Here is a 14,264-nt window from a genome sequence, read left to right as displayed (position 1 = left end):
ACGCAGGGGTGTCTATCAGTTCCAAGGGCGTAGCTGGTTGATCCTCTAGTGTGCAATTTAGAAGGAGACAATCTGTGTTGCCAATCCACACTCCTACAGTTACTCATAGCATAGTACATTCCATCTATATGACGAGATCCGAAATAATCAAAGACTCCCTCTCGCCACAGTCAGCGTCGCCCCCGCATCGACCGCCAACACCGTGCCATTTATATAGCTGGCCGACGGACTGCAGAGAAACACGATGGAATCCGACACCTCCTCGGTCAGCGCGCCTCGTTTCAACGGACTGATAGCCTCGACCATGGCACTCAGATGCGGCACGCGCTGCAGACTGGCTTCCATCATGGGAGTTTGCGTCCACGAGGGACAGACAATGTTCACACGGATATGGTTTTTGAAGTTATCCACCGCTATCTCAATTAGCATGTACTTAATATTAAGTAACGCAGGACTCACCCGCGGTCTTGGCGATCCCAATCACCGCCCACTTGGACGCCGTGTACGGCATCATGCCCGGCGCCGCGATGCACCCGTTGATGGAACACACCACGACGATAGATCCACGGCCCAGACTGCGTGTACCGCCGTGTCGAGCGCTCTGATATTCACGCGGTTCCTGCGTTGCCATGGCAGCCGAGACGGCGCGCAGGACGAGCATCGTGGCGCGCGCGTTGGTCGTCATGGTCTGGTCGAAGACATCAACTTTGACCCGCTCGGTGATCGCGCCGGAGATGTTTCCCATCTGATTATTCATTTGTTAGTTTTGTTATTTATATATACCGACAGTCCTATAATATTAGTATGTAGATAGACACACCCCTGCTGAGTGCACGCAGTAATCGATACGGCCGAATTCCTTGATTGCTGTCTGCACCATGATATTCACACTCGCTTCATCCGTCACGTCGGTTTGCACCGATACGGCACGCAGGTTTGCGTGGCTGGCGAATTTTTGGCTCTCTTCGACAACGACGTCCGCTGGTTTCAGATCTGCCAGGACAATGCCTTCCACGCCAGCCTGGGCTAGGGCCAGGGCGGTATCACGTCCGATACCAGACGCAGCCTGAAGATGTTAGAAATATATACATACATATATATATATGTAAAAGAGGAAGAGGAAAGAAATCGGGATGGGGTATCTACACCAGTGACGAGGGCGATGCCACCCTGGAAAGTTGACGAGGCCATAGTCAGCTATAACAACCACTAGAATAACCAACCGGTAAGTACTACACAGAAAAGAGGTTCTGGCATGCCTTTAATCAGATTCTGTGATGGAATTGGGTAACATTCCTGCCCCTCCACGGTGGTGGCCAGCCAGGCTGACTCGTCCACCGCGTCGCCAACGTCATGACTGTCTTGATTATGTCACATGATGTCCCAATATGGACTAGCTTTATTTTGACAATAATCCCAATTCGTATGAATTATTCGAAATATTTTCAGAATAGGCAGATAGACCAGTACTACGCATTGTAACAGTGCTACTTTTTGTGACGTATTTCTGACGATTATTCGTATAATATCTTGGCATTATTACCCGGGATATAAATAATTATTACTACCTCCGCATTCTGATTAACCATCCATCAAGTCTTCTTTTAAAACACCACTCATTTGTCAGTGTTTTAGGTATTCTATTCTCTTAATATTTTCAGCCGACAGCACTGCCCTTTCCCATGAGGTTATGTAATACAATATTCAGACACGAAAGTAATTTTGGTATAACTATATATAGATTAGTACATTCATTAGCGTCTTGGCATTTAGGTGGCACTGGAGACGCGGGCTATCAGGGTATTAAAATATTATGTGTCAGAAACCATCCATATATAATCTCTCCCCGTTTTCTTCCTATGCATCTAAGCCACAACACCCATGAGAGCAGAGCAAACAAGCACCGCAAGCAGACCCAGTCCACTCTTGGAGACAGGTTGGTTCAAAACGGCGGCAGAGTCACTGCTCGTGGAGGTCGACTTGCTACCGGTCGAGGTACCAGTAGAGGAATCGGAGTCATGGTCACCCGTCTTGGAGGGAAGAGGGGCGGAGGCCGTGTGCGAGGCGTTGCCGCCGCTGCAGAAGAAGTGGCCGTCAATGGCGCCCTGTTCTCGGAAGCAGTTGGTCAGGTCCTTGGCGGACTGCTCCTGGGCGAGACAGTAGATACCGCAGCCATCGTCGTACTTGGTGACTGAGGCGCGCTTGCAGCACTTGTCGAGGATATCGGAGGCGTTGCCATTGTTGGGGAGAGCGCAGGCAACGTCCTTGGTGGGGAGTTCCCAGAAGCCGGCGCAGGTGGGAGCGGCCGGGGAAGCGGAGGTGGTGGACATGGTTGGATGGATGTGATTGATTGATTATAGTGAGAGAACGTCTCGAGGGGATGGAGACAGTTGAACGAAGGACTGTGTGATAAGAAAATCGATGGAAGGGAGAAAATAAATTCAAAGGAGGTGAGAGGCGAGGTAGTGGTAATATTATATGGAATCGAATCCCTTGCTAAATCCTCCAACCTGGACGACCCAATCATGGGACCAGTGGGCCCATCGACTATATTTATCCCTCACAAGTGCGGTCCATGGGCTCCACGGGAATCATCATTGTCTCAGCTGCGTTGTGTCGTCCTGATTTATGTCGTTCTGATTTGAGGACAGGCCTGCGAGGGAATGTACATACAGGTAAGGTAGGTGAGGTGAGTGGAAATGGTCCTTTCACTACCATAGTGTCTTACTCTGAGCTGTACAGATGAAAATAGAGCAGAGATGCCTGCTGGATTTCAGGAGTGGTAATTACACATCCGATTGGCCTATCTTCACCCGTCGGGCCCCACCCAGGGAGTAATCTCATTCAATTGCGGTTTCTGATACATTCGATATCCACCCAAATAAGATTTTTACCCGATTTTATAACACCAAAGCCACTAGTGCTGCACTCCACGTCATCGGCTTCCTGTGCCGCTGTAGCATGACAGGGTCTAGCAGTAATAGTACTTCATATTCTGTATGTACATCGTCAGGGAGAACTTCTAGTACTTCTTAATCTCTCCCTGATCCCCCTCTCTCGATCTTCAAATACCCATCTTGCCGCCGTCCCCGAGTTGGCATGTTGGTCGGAAAATACCGGTCCGTCCCACCCTCGGTCGCGACTCGTTTCCACCGCTCTGTCCAAAAGATCCATCCCAACTCCCTGTCCGCGATAGCGTCGCTGCACTGTCCACGCCCGGATCACTGCTACAGGGAGAGACATACTCTGAGTACCCATCTCTTGTGCTCCCTGGATATGCGACTTCAGCTCTGACCGTGTGTAGACCGGACGCAACACCAGAACTCCAACAATCTCGCTGCCAAATTTCGTAATGAGAATGTGATCGGTCTTTTTATTCTTGTCCCCAGATTTCTCGATTCCATCGTATAGCCACTTCCATGTCCCGGTCTTCTCCGCCTGGTCGAGGTACGGAGCAGTAAGGAACCGAACGACTGTGAGACCGGTCATTATGCATCCGGTCCATGTCATGAGGATGATGGGCCAGTCACTGCAATCTGTATGGAGGCATTGGTAAGTGACTGCGAGGGCTATTGTCATGAGTCCCAGCCAGAGCGGATGCCGAATGAGTGCATTGGCGGCGACCTGACGCTGCTGGGCGACACTGTCGGCAATTAGGCGCAGTGAGGCGACTTTTTCGATCTCGGTCTGCGCGGTGGTGTTGGTCAAAGAACGATCCTGATCCTGTCTTGAATCCATATCGTAGGATAACTTGATCAGCAGATCAGGTTAGTGGCTATTAGAGATGGTCCGATGTGGAAAGTACCTTAGTCTGGATATTTTATGCCCAACAACAACGAAGAAGGAATGAATAGATGAAGGTCGTGACCTACAACCCGAGGCCTACGCTACCAGGAACAATCTGCATCTATCACTTGCTTCAATCCTCCAAGTTGAAGGACCGATTTCCTATTCTGGAAGTACGCCGGGGTGCTCTTCGACCAATCAGGCAATCGACAACCCACTCGACATGGTAGAAGGAGCAATTCTTCTGGGGAATTCTTCCGGGAGTTTGATTCACCATTCACTGAAGTCTCAAACATGTGTACATGGCGTCCAGACGCATTCCCCAGACCAAATGCCCCTGATGTCACTATGATCCAGCAAGAGAAAGACCACGTGCTCTGAGATGAACATGCTCTGTCCTCCATCGATGCTGCGGGCTGCAGACATGTGGCCAATCTCAACACGGTAATTGATATCTCGTCGTCCAGTCTGGGTCACTGGCTGTCTGATGGCGCTGTAAATGCCCACAAAGTCCAGCAGAATGCGAGAAGGCTTAGTAAAGATTGTGTTGGTTTCCTGAAGGCTTTGTGCCTCCCAGGGTTAACAGAGAGAGGGGAGACAGATGATCGGGTCTTTCCCCTCCCACTCCTCCGCCTCTTTCTTTTCTCCCCCTCCTTCTCTTCCTCAACTACTCCCCTATCCCACCCTCTCTATCAACCATTACCCCACGATGGCAGTCACTTCCACTTCTGGTGGCAATGCCGTCTTTCCCAACTATAATAATGACTTTGGTCACATCGAAGACCCGAATGAACGTCGTCGCCGGGCTCTCGCAGAGATTGACAAGGCTCCCTTTGGATGGCGCCACGCCCGCGCGATCGTCGTGGCTGGCGTCGGCTTTTTCACCGACTCGTATGACATCTTCGCCATTAACCTCTGTTCGAGCATGCTGGGGGTCGTCTACTGGCAGACTGCGACCTCTCGGCCCGGCAAAATCCCTTATAGTTCCGATACCGCGATCAAAGTCTCCACGTCCGGAGGCACGGTGTTTGGTCAGTTATTCTTCGGCTGGTTGGCGGACATGATCGGACGGAAACGCATGTATGGGTTTGAATTGATCATCATCATCCTAGCGACCCTGGCACAGGCTCTCGCCTCTGATTCGCCTGCCTTGTCGATCACGGGGATTCTGGTCTTCTGGCGTCTGCTCATGGGTATTGGTATCGGCGGTGACTATCCGCTGTCTTCGATCATTACTTCGGAGTAAGTGTCTCCTCTTTCTTCCCACTGCAATGGCCATGCAACTGTCTAAATCCCTCTTCCCAGATTCGCAACCACCAGGTATCGAGGGGCCATGATGGCGGCTGTCTTCGCGATGCAAGGATTTGGTCAGTTCGGGGCGGCGATCGTTGCGCTGGTGGTGACGGCCGGCTTCAAAGGCTCTCTTGAAACCGCGGTATCCCTCGGAAAGTGTTCCGGAGTCTGTCAGTTGGCGGTGGATAAGATGTGGCGCGTCGTCATCGGATTTGGAGGCATCCCCGCCTGTATCGCCCTCTACTACCGCTTGACGATCCCAGAGACACCGAGATATACCTTCGATGTAGCCCGAGACATTGTCAAAGCCAATGCAGACGTGCGCGCGTATATGGAGGGCAGACACGAGGGACACCCCGACGAGATGAAGCGCATCGCGGTGCTACAAGACGCAAATATCGAATTGGAGACTCCCAGAGCAAGCTGGCCTGATTTCTGGTCGCATTATCTGAAATGGGAAAACGGGAAGATTCTTTTGGGGACTGCGGGCTCGTGGTTCTTCCTTGATATTGGTGAGTGACAAGACCTTGGCGGAGCAGTGTGTCCTGGCAGCTGACCGCTCAGCGTTCTATGGTCTGGGACTGAACAACTCTATCATCCTGAGCGCAATCGGTTGGAACGGTGGTAGCAATGTCTACGAGTACTTCTACCGCAACGCCATCGGCAACTTGATATTGATCTGCGCGGGTGCGATGCCCGGATACTGGGTGACGGTGGCGACAGTGGACACGCTGGGCCGCAAGCCAATTCAGCTAGTCGGGTTTGCCATTCTGACCATTATATTTATTGTGATTGGCTTTGCCTACGAGCCGCTGAAGAAGTCCAACAACGGTCTGCTGGGGTTATACATCGTGGCGCAGTTCTTCTTCAACTTTGGACCCAACGCCACTACGTTCATCGTTCCGGGCGAATGTTTCCCAACTCGCTATCGGTCTACGTCGCATGGTATCAGTGCCGCTGCAGGAAAGATCGGCGCGATAATTGCCCAGTGTGTGTTTGGCCCTCTTGCCCACCGAGGATCGAAGCAGAGGAACGAGTTCTCGGATACCCCGTGGTTGAACCATGTTATGCAGATATTCGCTCTCTTCATGTTCTGCGGAGGCCTTACCTCACTATTAATCCCGGAGACCAAGCGAAAGACATTAGAATTCATGGCAGGAGAGAAGGCTGCTAGTTCTGGGTCTGTTACTCCAGTGGAGCCCGTGCAACCACCGGAGCAATGCACGGACAAGACTAACACAGAAAAGTCCAACATAAACAAGTCCAATTCTCTAACGGTGGCAACCACTGGTGAGCCACAGGTCTGATCCGGGAGTGTATTGACTGGCGGTAATACAGTAGGCTGGTCTGTTGCATTCTTGTAGATTGTCGTTTGATAAAATAGTTCTGTCTGTCAATATGACATAGTATGCGTATCACTTCGTATTCCTATTCAGACTTCTCCTGAAGACTCCTAGCATGATGCAATAAATATAGTAACACAGGCTATCTAGATAACCCTGCAACAGGTGTCTTTATATGATACTGAATCCTACGACATGGCATTTCGTCTTATAGGCATCTACATAGATACAAAATATGCGAACTGTCCCTTATTTCCCAACTATATATGACCTATACGAACCAACAATCAAGTGCAAGGCAACTAGACTATAGTATGGGGACATCCAACGAGGGCGTGGTTGCTTCCTATTTGGGAAGTATAACTAAAATACAGACACTTGATAGGTATATAGACATGTATCACCAGCTCCCAGTGTCTCAAGTCTTCCCGTCCATTCCATACTCTGATCTTGCATTCAGTTGAAGTGCCGTTCCACTTCTCCTTTGTGTAAAACTGGAGAAAGTCCCTCGTTGTGAACGATTTATCCAGATAGATATCAACTTTGACTTTTTATAATCATGAGAGATGACATCCAGATTTAGAATATCATCGATTAGATGAGTGGTGAATACTAGATCAACAGTATCACCTGGATCGTAAATAGCATCTTGTGTGTCAAAGTACTTCGGGTTGGCAATATTCTCAATGATCGTGTTCCGTGTCGTTCCCACAGTTAGTGGAATCAGAATTTGTAGTGCAATCCCCAAAATCATCAGCAGTAACGTGCCCGGTTGGGGTTGTTAGGAGCCAATGCGTGACAGGGAAAGAGTTTTTGCTGGGATAATTCGATCTGGCTGGTGGTTACGCTCCAGTCGCATACGAAAGCACCACCATCATCATGCTTACAATCATCTTTGACAATTTCAGGAACAGGAGTCGTCCCTTTTTTTTTTTTTTTTTTTTGGGGGGGGGGGTGTTTTCTTGTGGTTACATATAGAGAGGAAGAGAAAAAAAGAAATGAAGAGAAGGAAAATTGGGAAAAGAAAGCAAAACAAAAGCGGGAGAGGAAGAAAATTGCTGGTCACAAATCTATCACCGTAGATCCTCGAGAAATTCTTATGTATATCTTTCGCACCATCAACAGAATACAAATCGTTATTCCCGATAGTGCAGGTCGTCCGCATTCTCAAACAGATCTATTCGATATCCTACGAGGGACTTTCGTCACATCGCTCAACCCATTTCCTTGACGAGGTCGCCTATAATAGAAAACATTAGAAATTATCAAATATCACAACATAAATCTGAGTTTAGATAACATGCCGGTATCAATAGTCAAGAGATCAACATACAATTGATTAGCCCTGTCATGCATACGCTTTACAAAAGAGACATAGTCACCCCAGTCTGCAGCGTAATCTACCTCATTTAGATGGCCTTCCAGCCATCCGTGGGTATAGGTCGTGTGAATGAAGTTTATCTCATCCCAGGGAAGACCTCTCTATGGTCCGTTTGTTGCGTTGTGGGAATCAGGTTGTGTAAGAGGAGATATATTGGAACTCGCGCGCATTGATCTTCGTAGGCAGCGCCAGAAACTCCCAGGATGGCGGTGAAAAGGAGGTATAGGAAGCTCATCTCTCTTTTTTTGTGATATATTATATTGTTTTGCCAGGAAAAGCAGACAGATGATAGTATAGTAAAAGCTAGGGGATCATTCAGTACAATAAAATCAACTTATATTTGACTTATCATGCTGACTGCATTCATACGCTAGTTTCGCTAAAGGCGGTGATCAACACGCCTACTGTGTCAGACATCCTCAGTATCTGTGTTACATTCAGTCCTTCAGCTTCTCCCCACATAGGTAAATATAGCGGCGATTCTCGGGTGTGCTGCCGTAGAAACAGACTGACATACTACATATGCGTGTCCGACATTGATGGAATACTATACTACATACATATAGCTCTAAATTTAAGACGGTGGTCCCTGCCTTTGATGCCCCGGGAGAGCACCTCGGATTAGGAAGTCTGCAGGGCTCCGCAGATATGACTTAATTTTTTCGACATTGGAAGTCAGCTTCCGCAGAATGGGTTCTCGATGTATGCGTCAGTGAAATCAGATCGAGACCAAATTCGGGACGTGAAACATTGTATAATAAAGAAAGGACAGAAAGAGCCGGTTCGGAACAATTCTTGAGTTACATATCTGAAAACATCCATAGTGATATGTTGGTAGGACGTCATTATATCTTATAATGCAACCTTTCGCTTCAAATATGTTTCCAGCATCTATGGTCTAACTTAGTTTTAAACGCCATTGAGGAGGGTCAGAATTTCAGCCTATAGTAACTACTTACTACTTTAGATATTCATATTATAGGTTTATGGTGTATCGTCTATAACTCGGGCACAGATACAACCAATAGAGAGATTCAAGGGACTATACTGTCTTCGAGGTCTACAAGTTGTTCTGGGTTGATCGTGGACGTACTATCTAAAGTGGAGGTTGCCGATGTCCTTCTTTTAAGATCAATGCCGTTCAGAGTCTGTTTCGAGCTGTTTGATCCATCTTTCTTTTTCTTCCTCCCCCGCTCTTGTTTTGCTTTTTTTTCCCAATTTTCCTTCTCTTCGCTTTTTTTTCTCTTCCTCTCTATATGTATTGTTCATTTATTTCGATCCTGTACTAGTGCTACCGGTGAGCTGAAAGAAAAATTGCACTTTGTATGCGCTATATAATTGGGATATGTCAATACAAGTCATACTAAATACAAATTTAATAGTTTGCCTGACTGGTGTCTCAGACTGCATATACGCCTACAAGCGCGGGCTGTGACAATTATTAACCAGTTATTTTATTTGCCTTCTTTACCATTATATGCAGCTCTCTTGTTAGGGCTGGTTAGTTCCATTTATAGAACGTCGAAATACACCCGCGGTTACTATCTCCCCACGCGTCGGCATGAATAATCACATCGAATTATTACAGCGGAACTTGATGAACTTGCGACGAGGAACATCCAGAAATGGCATAGGAAAGCATGTGCACATTGTGTTGAAAAAAACAAAAAGTCTATAACATCTGATATCACGTCTAATATACATCTACTCTATAATGCCATATAAAAAAATCTTACAACCCATGCTTCATCTTCCATCGCATGATGAACGCTGCAAACGGGTAAAAAGCAATTGACACAGCAATCCATGCAAACAGAATGCCAAAGTCAAGACCGATACGGGAATGCGTCCCGAAGAGAATTGTACGAAGGGCTTCGACAACTAGATTTTCGTTAGTGTCAGTTCATCTCCACAGCATATATAAAAAAACAAGAGACCTACTACGGTGAAGAGGCCATGCTTCTCCCCATCGGAAGAAACCAGGGGCCAAATCCAGAGCATAAAATCCCGTGGAAACGTTTGTGATAACCCAAAAGATCAGGAAAAACGAACTCCACGGGAACCCCAACACCATGGCCATGTTTTCGCATGGGAGGCCCAGCGCGGCCATGCCTACCCAGTTCAGCATCCAGAAGACCACGAAGGAGCCCCTTCCGTAGGCGTTCGGGTTGGCGGCCGAGACGGTACCCGGGGCCGGGGGGTTGGAGAATGGGATCTGGAATGCCAGCGAGACGAACGAGTAAAACAGCGAGAGGAAGAAGTACGCGACGATGTTGGAGATAATTCGCCACGCTAGCCACTGCGCGATCTTTAGTGGTGGGTGGTCGCCTTTTAGGAACTGCATGTGCACCGGCATGAGGAATGGGAAGTTGAAGAACGAGATGATGATCAGGTAAATCAGCCCGACTGTCACTGCGGGAGTTGTCACCGCCGGCCCAAAAGGTCGTAGATCAAGCGTGCTGAATCCGATCGCCGGGTTGATGGCCTGTGGTACGCTCGAGAAATTGCGCGACTCTTGCGCCACGACCTGAACCCAGCGAGGGCCGAATTCCGCTAGCACGGCGCGTTCCAGGGCGTCTAGCGCCGGGTTGATGTAGCCGGAGTAAGTGCTTTCAGCACGGGCACTGATAATGACGAATTGTGCCGCCCCTGTCGGATCGTACGAGGAGTTTCCCTTGGCCACGGCATCTCGCAGAAGGACCGTTGCGTTGGCGTTGACAATCACGGCAGCGTAGGCGTGCTCGTCATAGACTCCTTGTCGCACTGCCCACGGGTCATAGTTGAAATCAGCCGGCGATTTGATTGTATACCCGACTGTCGTTGTGCCGGAATTGATGAACGACGTAGCGATGTCCGTCACTGCCGGGCCGACGATGGGATCCTGATCCTGGTTGCGATAGGGGTCTACCTGGCCGTCAAAATCGACCACCCAAACGGTCAGCGACGGCAGGTTTTGTTCGACGTGGAACTGGGACGCCCAAAAGAGAGACAGGATGGAGAGGATGAAGACGCACATGATGAGTACTAGAATGGTCAGTAGAATACGAGGAAGTGGGAGTCATTCGTTCGTACTAGTCCGAGCCCACTGGTAGAAAACCCGATTTCGCACGGCTTTCAGGGCCGGGTCAAAGAATGAGACAGCAGCAGGAGGCCCATTAGGCTTCGCGACGGTCTCGGCAAGCTCCGTCTTATCGGTCAAGTCACTGGCACTCATGGTGGAAACTGGTTATAAGCCTTGGGATCTACAGCCGCAGGGTTGATTTGAGGGCATAGTAGGTATTATTATGGTCTGATAAGAAGACAAATTCTGCGCTTAAAAGGCTGGAATAGGTATAATTACCGAGAAGCAAAGAACAAGGGGAAAATGAAAAGAGGGAAAAAAACAAATCCAACATAAATATTTCGGTCGGAGAATTATCTCCATTGTCTCCGACATACTAACTAACTAAACCCACAAACTCGGCCTTCGGGCTCGGCTCGGCCTTTGCTTGTTAAGCAGACCACTCAGCATCTTGGTTGACTAGCTGAATGCTACCCTGGTGGGATTATTAAAAGAAGTCTCGATGTCTGCGTCTGGACTCGAAAATAGTAGACAGTTGTTCCTGATGTGCCGAGAAAGTTCTTCGTCCATGTCCACTAGGTAACTAAAGTTAAACCCTCGCCAGGGTCCATTAAGTAATCTTCGCCTGGAAGGTTTCTTTCCCTGGCGGATCTTATCTGATCCCCAGGCAGCAAGGCATTCACCTCTCCCCCCAAAAAAAAAAAAAAGTCCTATTAATCCACGGGAAAAACAGACAACTCCATTGTATTTACAGTAGAAGCAGCGATAACATCCCCTGACGCCGCCACCGTACGTCACATACCTATCCCCACGAACTGTTCAATTACGGAGAAACGGCCCCAACCGGATGATCCGGCTTTTTCGAACATTGGCGCTGCTTTTCCCAGAACCACTCAAAGGATCGCAATGCGATCAGATGCCTGATCACGTACTGAGGTACACCGGCATTAGCGTCGTGGGTACTAAGGGAGAAAAGGATTACCTCCCATATCTACATATATGCTTTTCGCCGGTAGGATGCCGTTCCCAAGGGGTTTGAGGATGAGTCAGTCTTTAATTCGGAGGTCTTTTTGAGAAGGGCTTTACATTCTGAAGGCTCCGGGAAAATCGCAGGTCTGATCCGTTCTCTGAGGATCTGGGCTAAGTATGTTGTGTTGTTTATAGCGGGTCTAGTTCCTGCAGTATAATGCTGAGGATTCTCTTATCGTGAGCGATAAACAGACTGCTTGGGATGTTGACACAGCACAGTGCTATGTGGCGTACCACTAACGGGAGAGCAAATAGCTCGTAGTTAAATAGTTGGAACGTGAGAAGGAAAATAAGGCGGATGCGGAGTAGGTTGAAGTCCGAAGGCAGCGGATTAAGTGGGGGCCAGAGCATTGGGCGAGTGCGTACGACATACCAGGCTTCCTGTGTCGTGACGTACCTCTTTATCGAGGATAAGGTGGCCTTGGATAAGGGGACTCCTTGCATATCCTTCTTGATGATTGTGGGAATATTGTGACAGTTACGCTGGAATGCACTCACGGCTGATGATTATTCGGGACAGTGGCTTGCTGGACGTTGGAGCGAGACCTATCTCCATGGAGGGAGTCGGGGCTCTCCCTATTGTATCCTTAACAGTATTCTAGAGGAGAGAAAGGAACAGAGAATGGTTGTTCCATTCAATTCCTTAATGTTAACTAGTTTTCTTATTCCCATGAGAGGAGATGTACGTACATTTCCGTACAAATAAATTAAGAACAAAAGAAATAAAGAAACGAAGGGATGAAGAAACTCTATTAAGGTATTTGGTCTTTAAACTGAGCGGGAATCGTCTCCGACGAGTCCAGGACAAAATCGTCCGGAAGAGGCCACAGTCGTCTAGGTCTGAATTGATTTTAATACCTGACCTGTGGTTAGTATCATGTCCTTAACAGAGAAAAAAATAAAAAGAAAAGAAAAGAAAAGAAACAAACATACAGTGCATATCCCAGTCTCCAAATTTACCAATTGGCTCCTCCCCACCATCTCGCTTAGTCTATTTGCCAGGGCGTGGGTGGTCCTGGAAGCAACTGCTAAAGAAGTCGATCCGGCATGTCGAGTATCAAGGTCGCCTTTTAAAGCCTGGGATATCAAGAATCTATTAGCATCTAGGACCAATCAGTCCAAGAGACGGGACGGGAAAATTTTCTAGCCTGGTGAATCTTCCCTTCTTTTCATTGTAGCACATCCTATTGTAGTTATTGGTGTAACAATAGATAACAGGCTGGTTCGAGATTGACGGCGCAGGAAATATTTGACTGCATCGAGTGCGTGACATACTGTTTACCATCGCGAATGGTATAATTACCGACGGGTAGTTTAACCCATTGGTTGGACATGTTGCTGGGGCTGGATGTGTATATTAGCTAGAGTGGTTCAATCCTTTCACCAAAGCACTCGACACAATTCTGTAAGTGCCCGTCCAAACAAAAGTAATACTCGAGGCCCTTTAAGCGTTCAGAAAACTTCAATGAAATGATTTCTTCCAACTTTTTTTCGGGCGTTGACATACCAAGAGCATCAACATGCTGACCCAAAACCGGAACACCGAAAAAGCATTTGGTGGTTCAATCTTAATGCTTAACTGGTTTTATCGTTGAAATACCTGACTGAGATGTTGGAGGTACACGTTTTTCAACTTTTTGTTCTTGCTCTGATATCTCGAAACTACTCAATTGTTTGGCTGTCAATGTAACACACGCAAACACAGGGAACAGGTCAATTTCATTCAGTAGCTAGAGGTCGAAGATGCTATGTGAAGCCGAAAGGCTGACGATAGGAAAGCCGGAGCCGTATATTGACTGCTAAGAACCGGGAACGCGGTTCTAGCTTCCATGAAGTGCGCTCACCCGCAATATTTGGACTAACCTCGGGGTGTAGAACATACTTCTTAGTTACTTCGACTGCAAAGCACGTCCGCAACAGTCAATCATCTCTTTCTGGTTTATAATAGCGGAACCAGAGGTTTAAAACGCTCGGATGGTCAACTTTTTACATCTTAAGCGTTTTTAGGAATACCCATGTCTGGTTATACCATACCAAAGTATGCTTTAAAATTGCAGCAGTGGTAGGTATAACAGTGCTGGCAAGGAATCCCTAATACTGCCAAGAATCAAATTGCGTACTTTTTAACGAGCATATCGTAGAGTGTGATTGGGCAGCGTTCTCATTGACGAAATCCTGTGGGGGCAGTATTAGTGGCAGTTTATAGTATTATATGGGAAGGTGGAAATCCATCTACCATCTTCGGCATCTTGAATCAGCCTCAAAATCTCTCGGTGGCGGGTTCAGGTGGGTAAACACGGTGGAACCATGTTAGGCTAAACGGTGCCAGTCCACATCGCCAGGTAAGTAGCTTGCACCAGTTATTCAAGTG

At 47.9% G+C, this 14,264-nt stretch overlaps 5 protein-coding genes across 5 annotated transcripts; 1 reads left to right on the top strand and 4 right to left on the bottom strand.

Annotated features, from left to right (window-relative positions):
* Nucleotides 1-147: 147 nt before the first annotated feature.
* Nucleotides 148-1,191, bottom strand: ATNIH1004_002858 (SDR family NAD(P)-dependent oxidoreductase; the record flags this gene model as incomplete). The annotated part of the gene is made up of 4 exons (XM_033567543.1): nt 148-413; nt 460-745; nt 821-1,066; nt 1,147-1,191. The coding sequence occupies 4 exons, from the start codon at nt 1,189-1,191 to the stop codon at nt 148-150; spliced, it is 843 nt and encodes a 280-aa protein (XP_033429538.1).
* Nucleotides 1,192-1,865: 674 nt separating this feature from the next.
* ATNIH1004_002857 (uncharacterized protein) lies at nt 1,866-2,330 on the bottom strand (the record flags this gene model as incomplete). Its single annotated transcript, XM_033567542.1, has 1 exon — nt 1,866-2,330. The coding sequence occupies one exon, from the start codon at nt 2,328-2,330 to the stop codon at nt 1,866-1,868; it is 465 nt and encodes a 154-aa protein (XP_033429537.1).
* A 514-nt stretch (nt 2,331-2,844) lies between these two features.
* PHO84 (Inorganic phosphate transporter pho84) lies at nt 2,845-3,738 on the bottom strand (the record flags this gene model as incomplete). Its single annotated transcript, XM_033567541.1, has 2 exons — nt 2,845-2,954; nt 3,246-3,738. 2 exons carry the CDS (start codon nt 3,736-3,738, stop codon nt 2,845-2,847), a joined length of 603 nt encoding a protein of 200 aa, XP_033429536.1.
* A 757-nt stretch (nt 3,739-4,495) lies between these two features.
* Nucleotides 4,496-6,386, top strand: PHO5_1 (acid phosphatase pho5; the record flags this gene model as incomplete). Its single annotated transcript, XM_033567540.1, has 3 exons — nt 4,496-5,028; nt 5,092-5,591; nt 5,644-6,386. The coding sequence occupies 3 exons, from the start codon at nt 4,496-4,498 to the stop codon at nt 6,384-6,386; spliced, it is 1,776 nt and encodes a 591-aa protein (XP_033429535.1).
* A 3,149-nt stretch (nt 6,387-9,535) lies between these two features.
* ATNIH1004_002854 (SNG1 family protein) lies at nt 9,536-11,017 on the bottom strand (the record flags this gene model as incomplete). Its single annotated transcript, XM_033567539.1, has 3 exons — nt 9,536-9,684; nt 9,745-10,827; nt 10,876-11,017. The coding sequence occupies 3 exons, from the start codon at nt 11,015-11,017 to the stop codon at nt 9,536-9,538; spliced, it is 1,374 nt and encodes a 457-aa protein (XP_033429534.1).
* Nucleotides 11,018-14,264: the final 3,247 nt, after the last annotated feature.

This window comes from Aspergillus tanneri, assembly GCF_003426965.1.
Source record: "Aspergillus tanneri strain NIH1004 chromosome Unknown AapTan_1_pilon_pilon_pilon, whole genome shotgun sequence".
NCBI lineage: Eukaryota > Fungi > Ascomycota > Eurotiomycetes > Eurotiales > Aspergillaceae > Aspergillus > Aspergillus tanneri.
The sequence above is the reverse complement of the archived record's forward strand: the minus strand, read 5'-3'. Positions and strand labels throughout refer to the sequence as shown.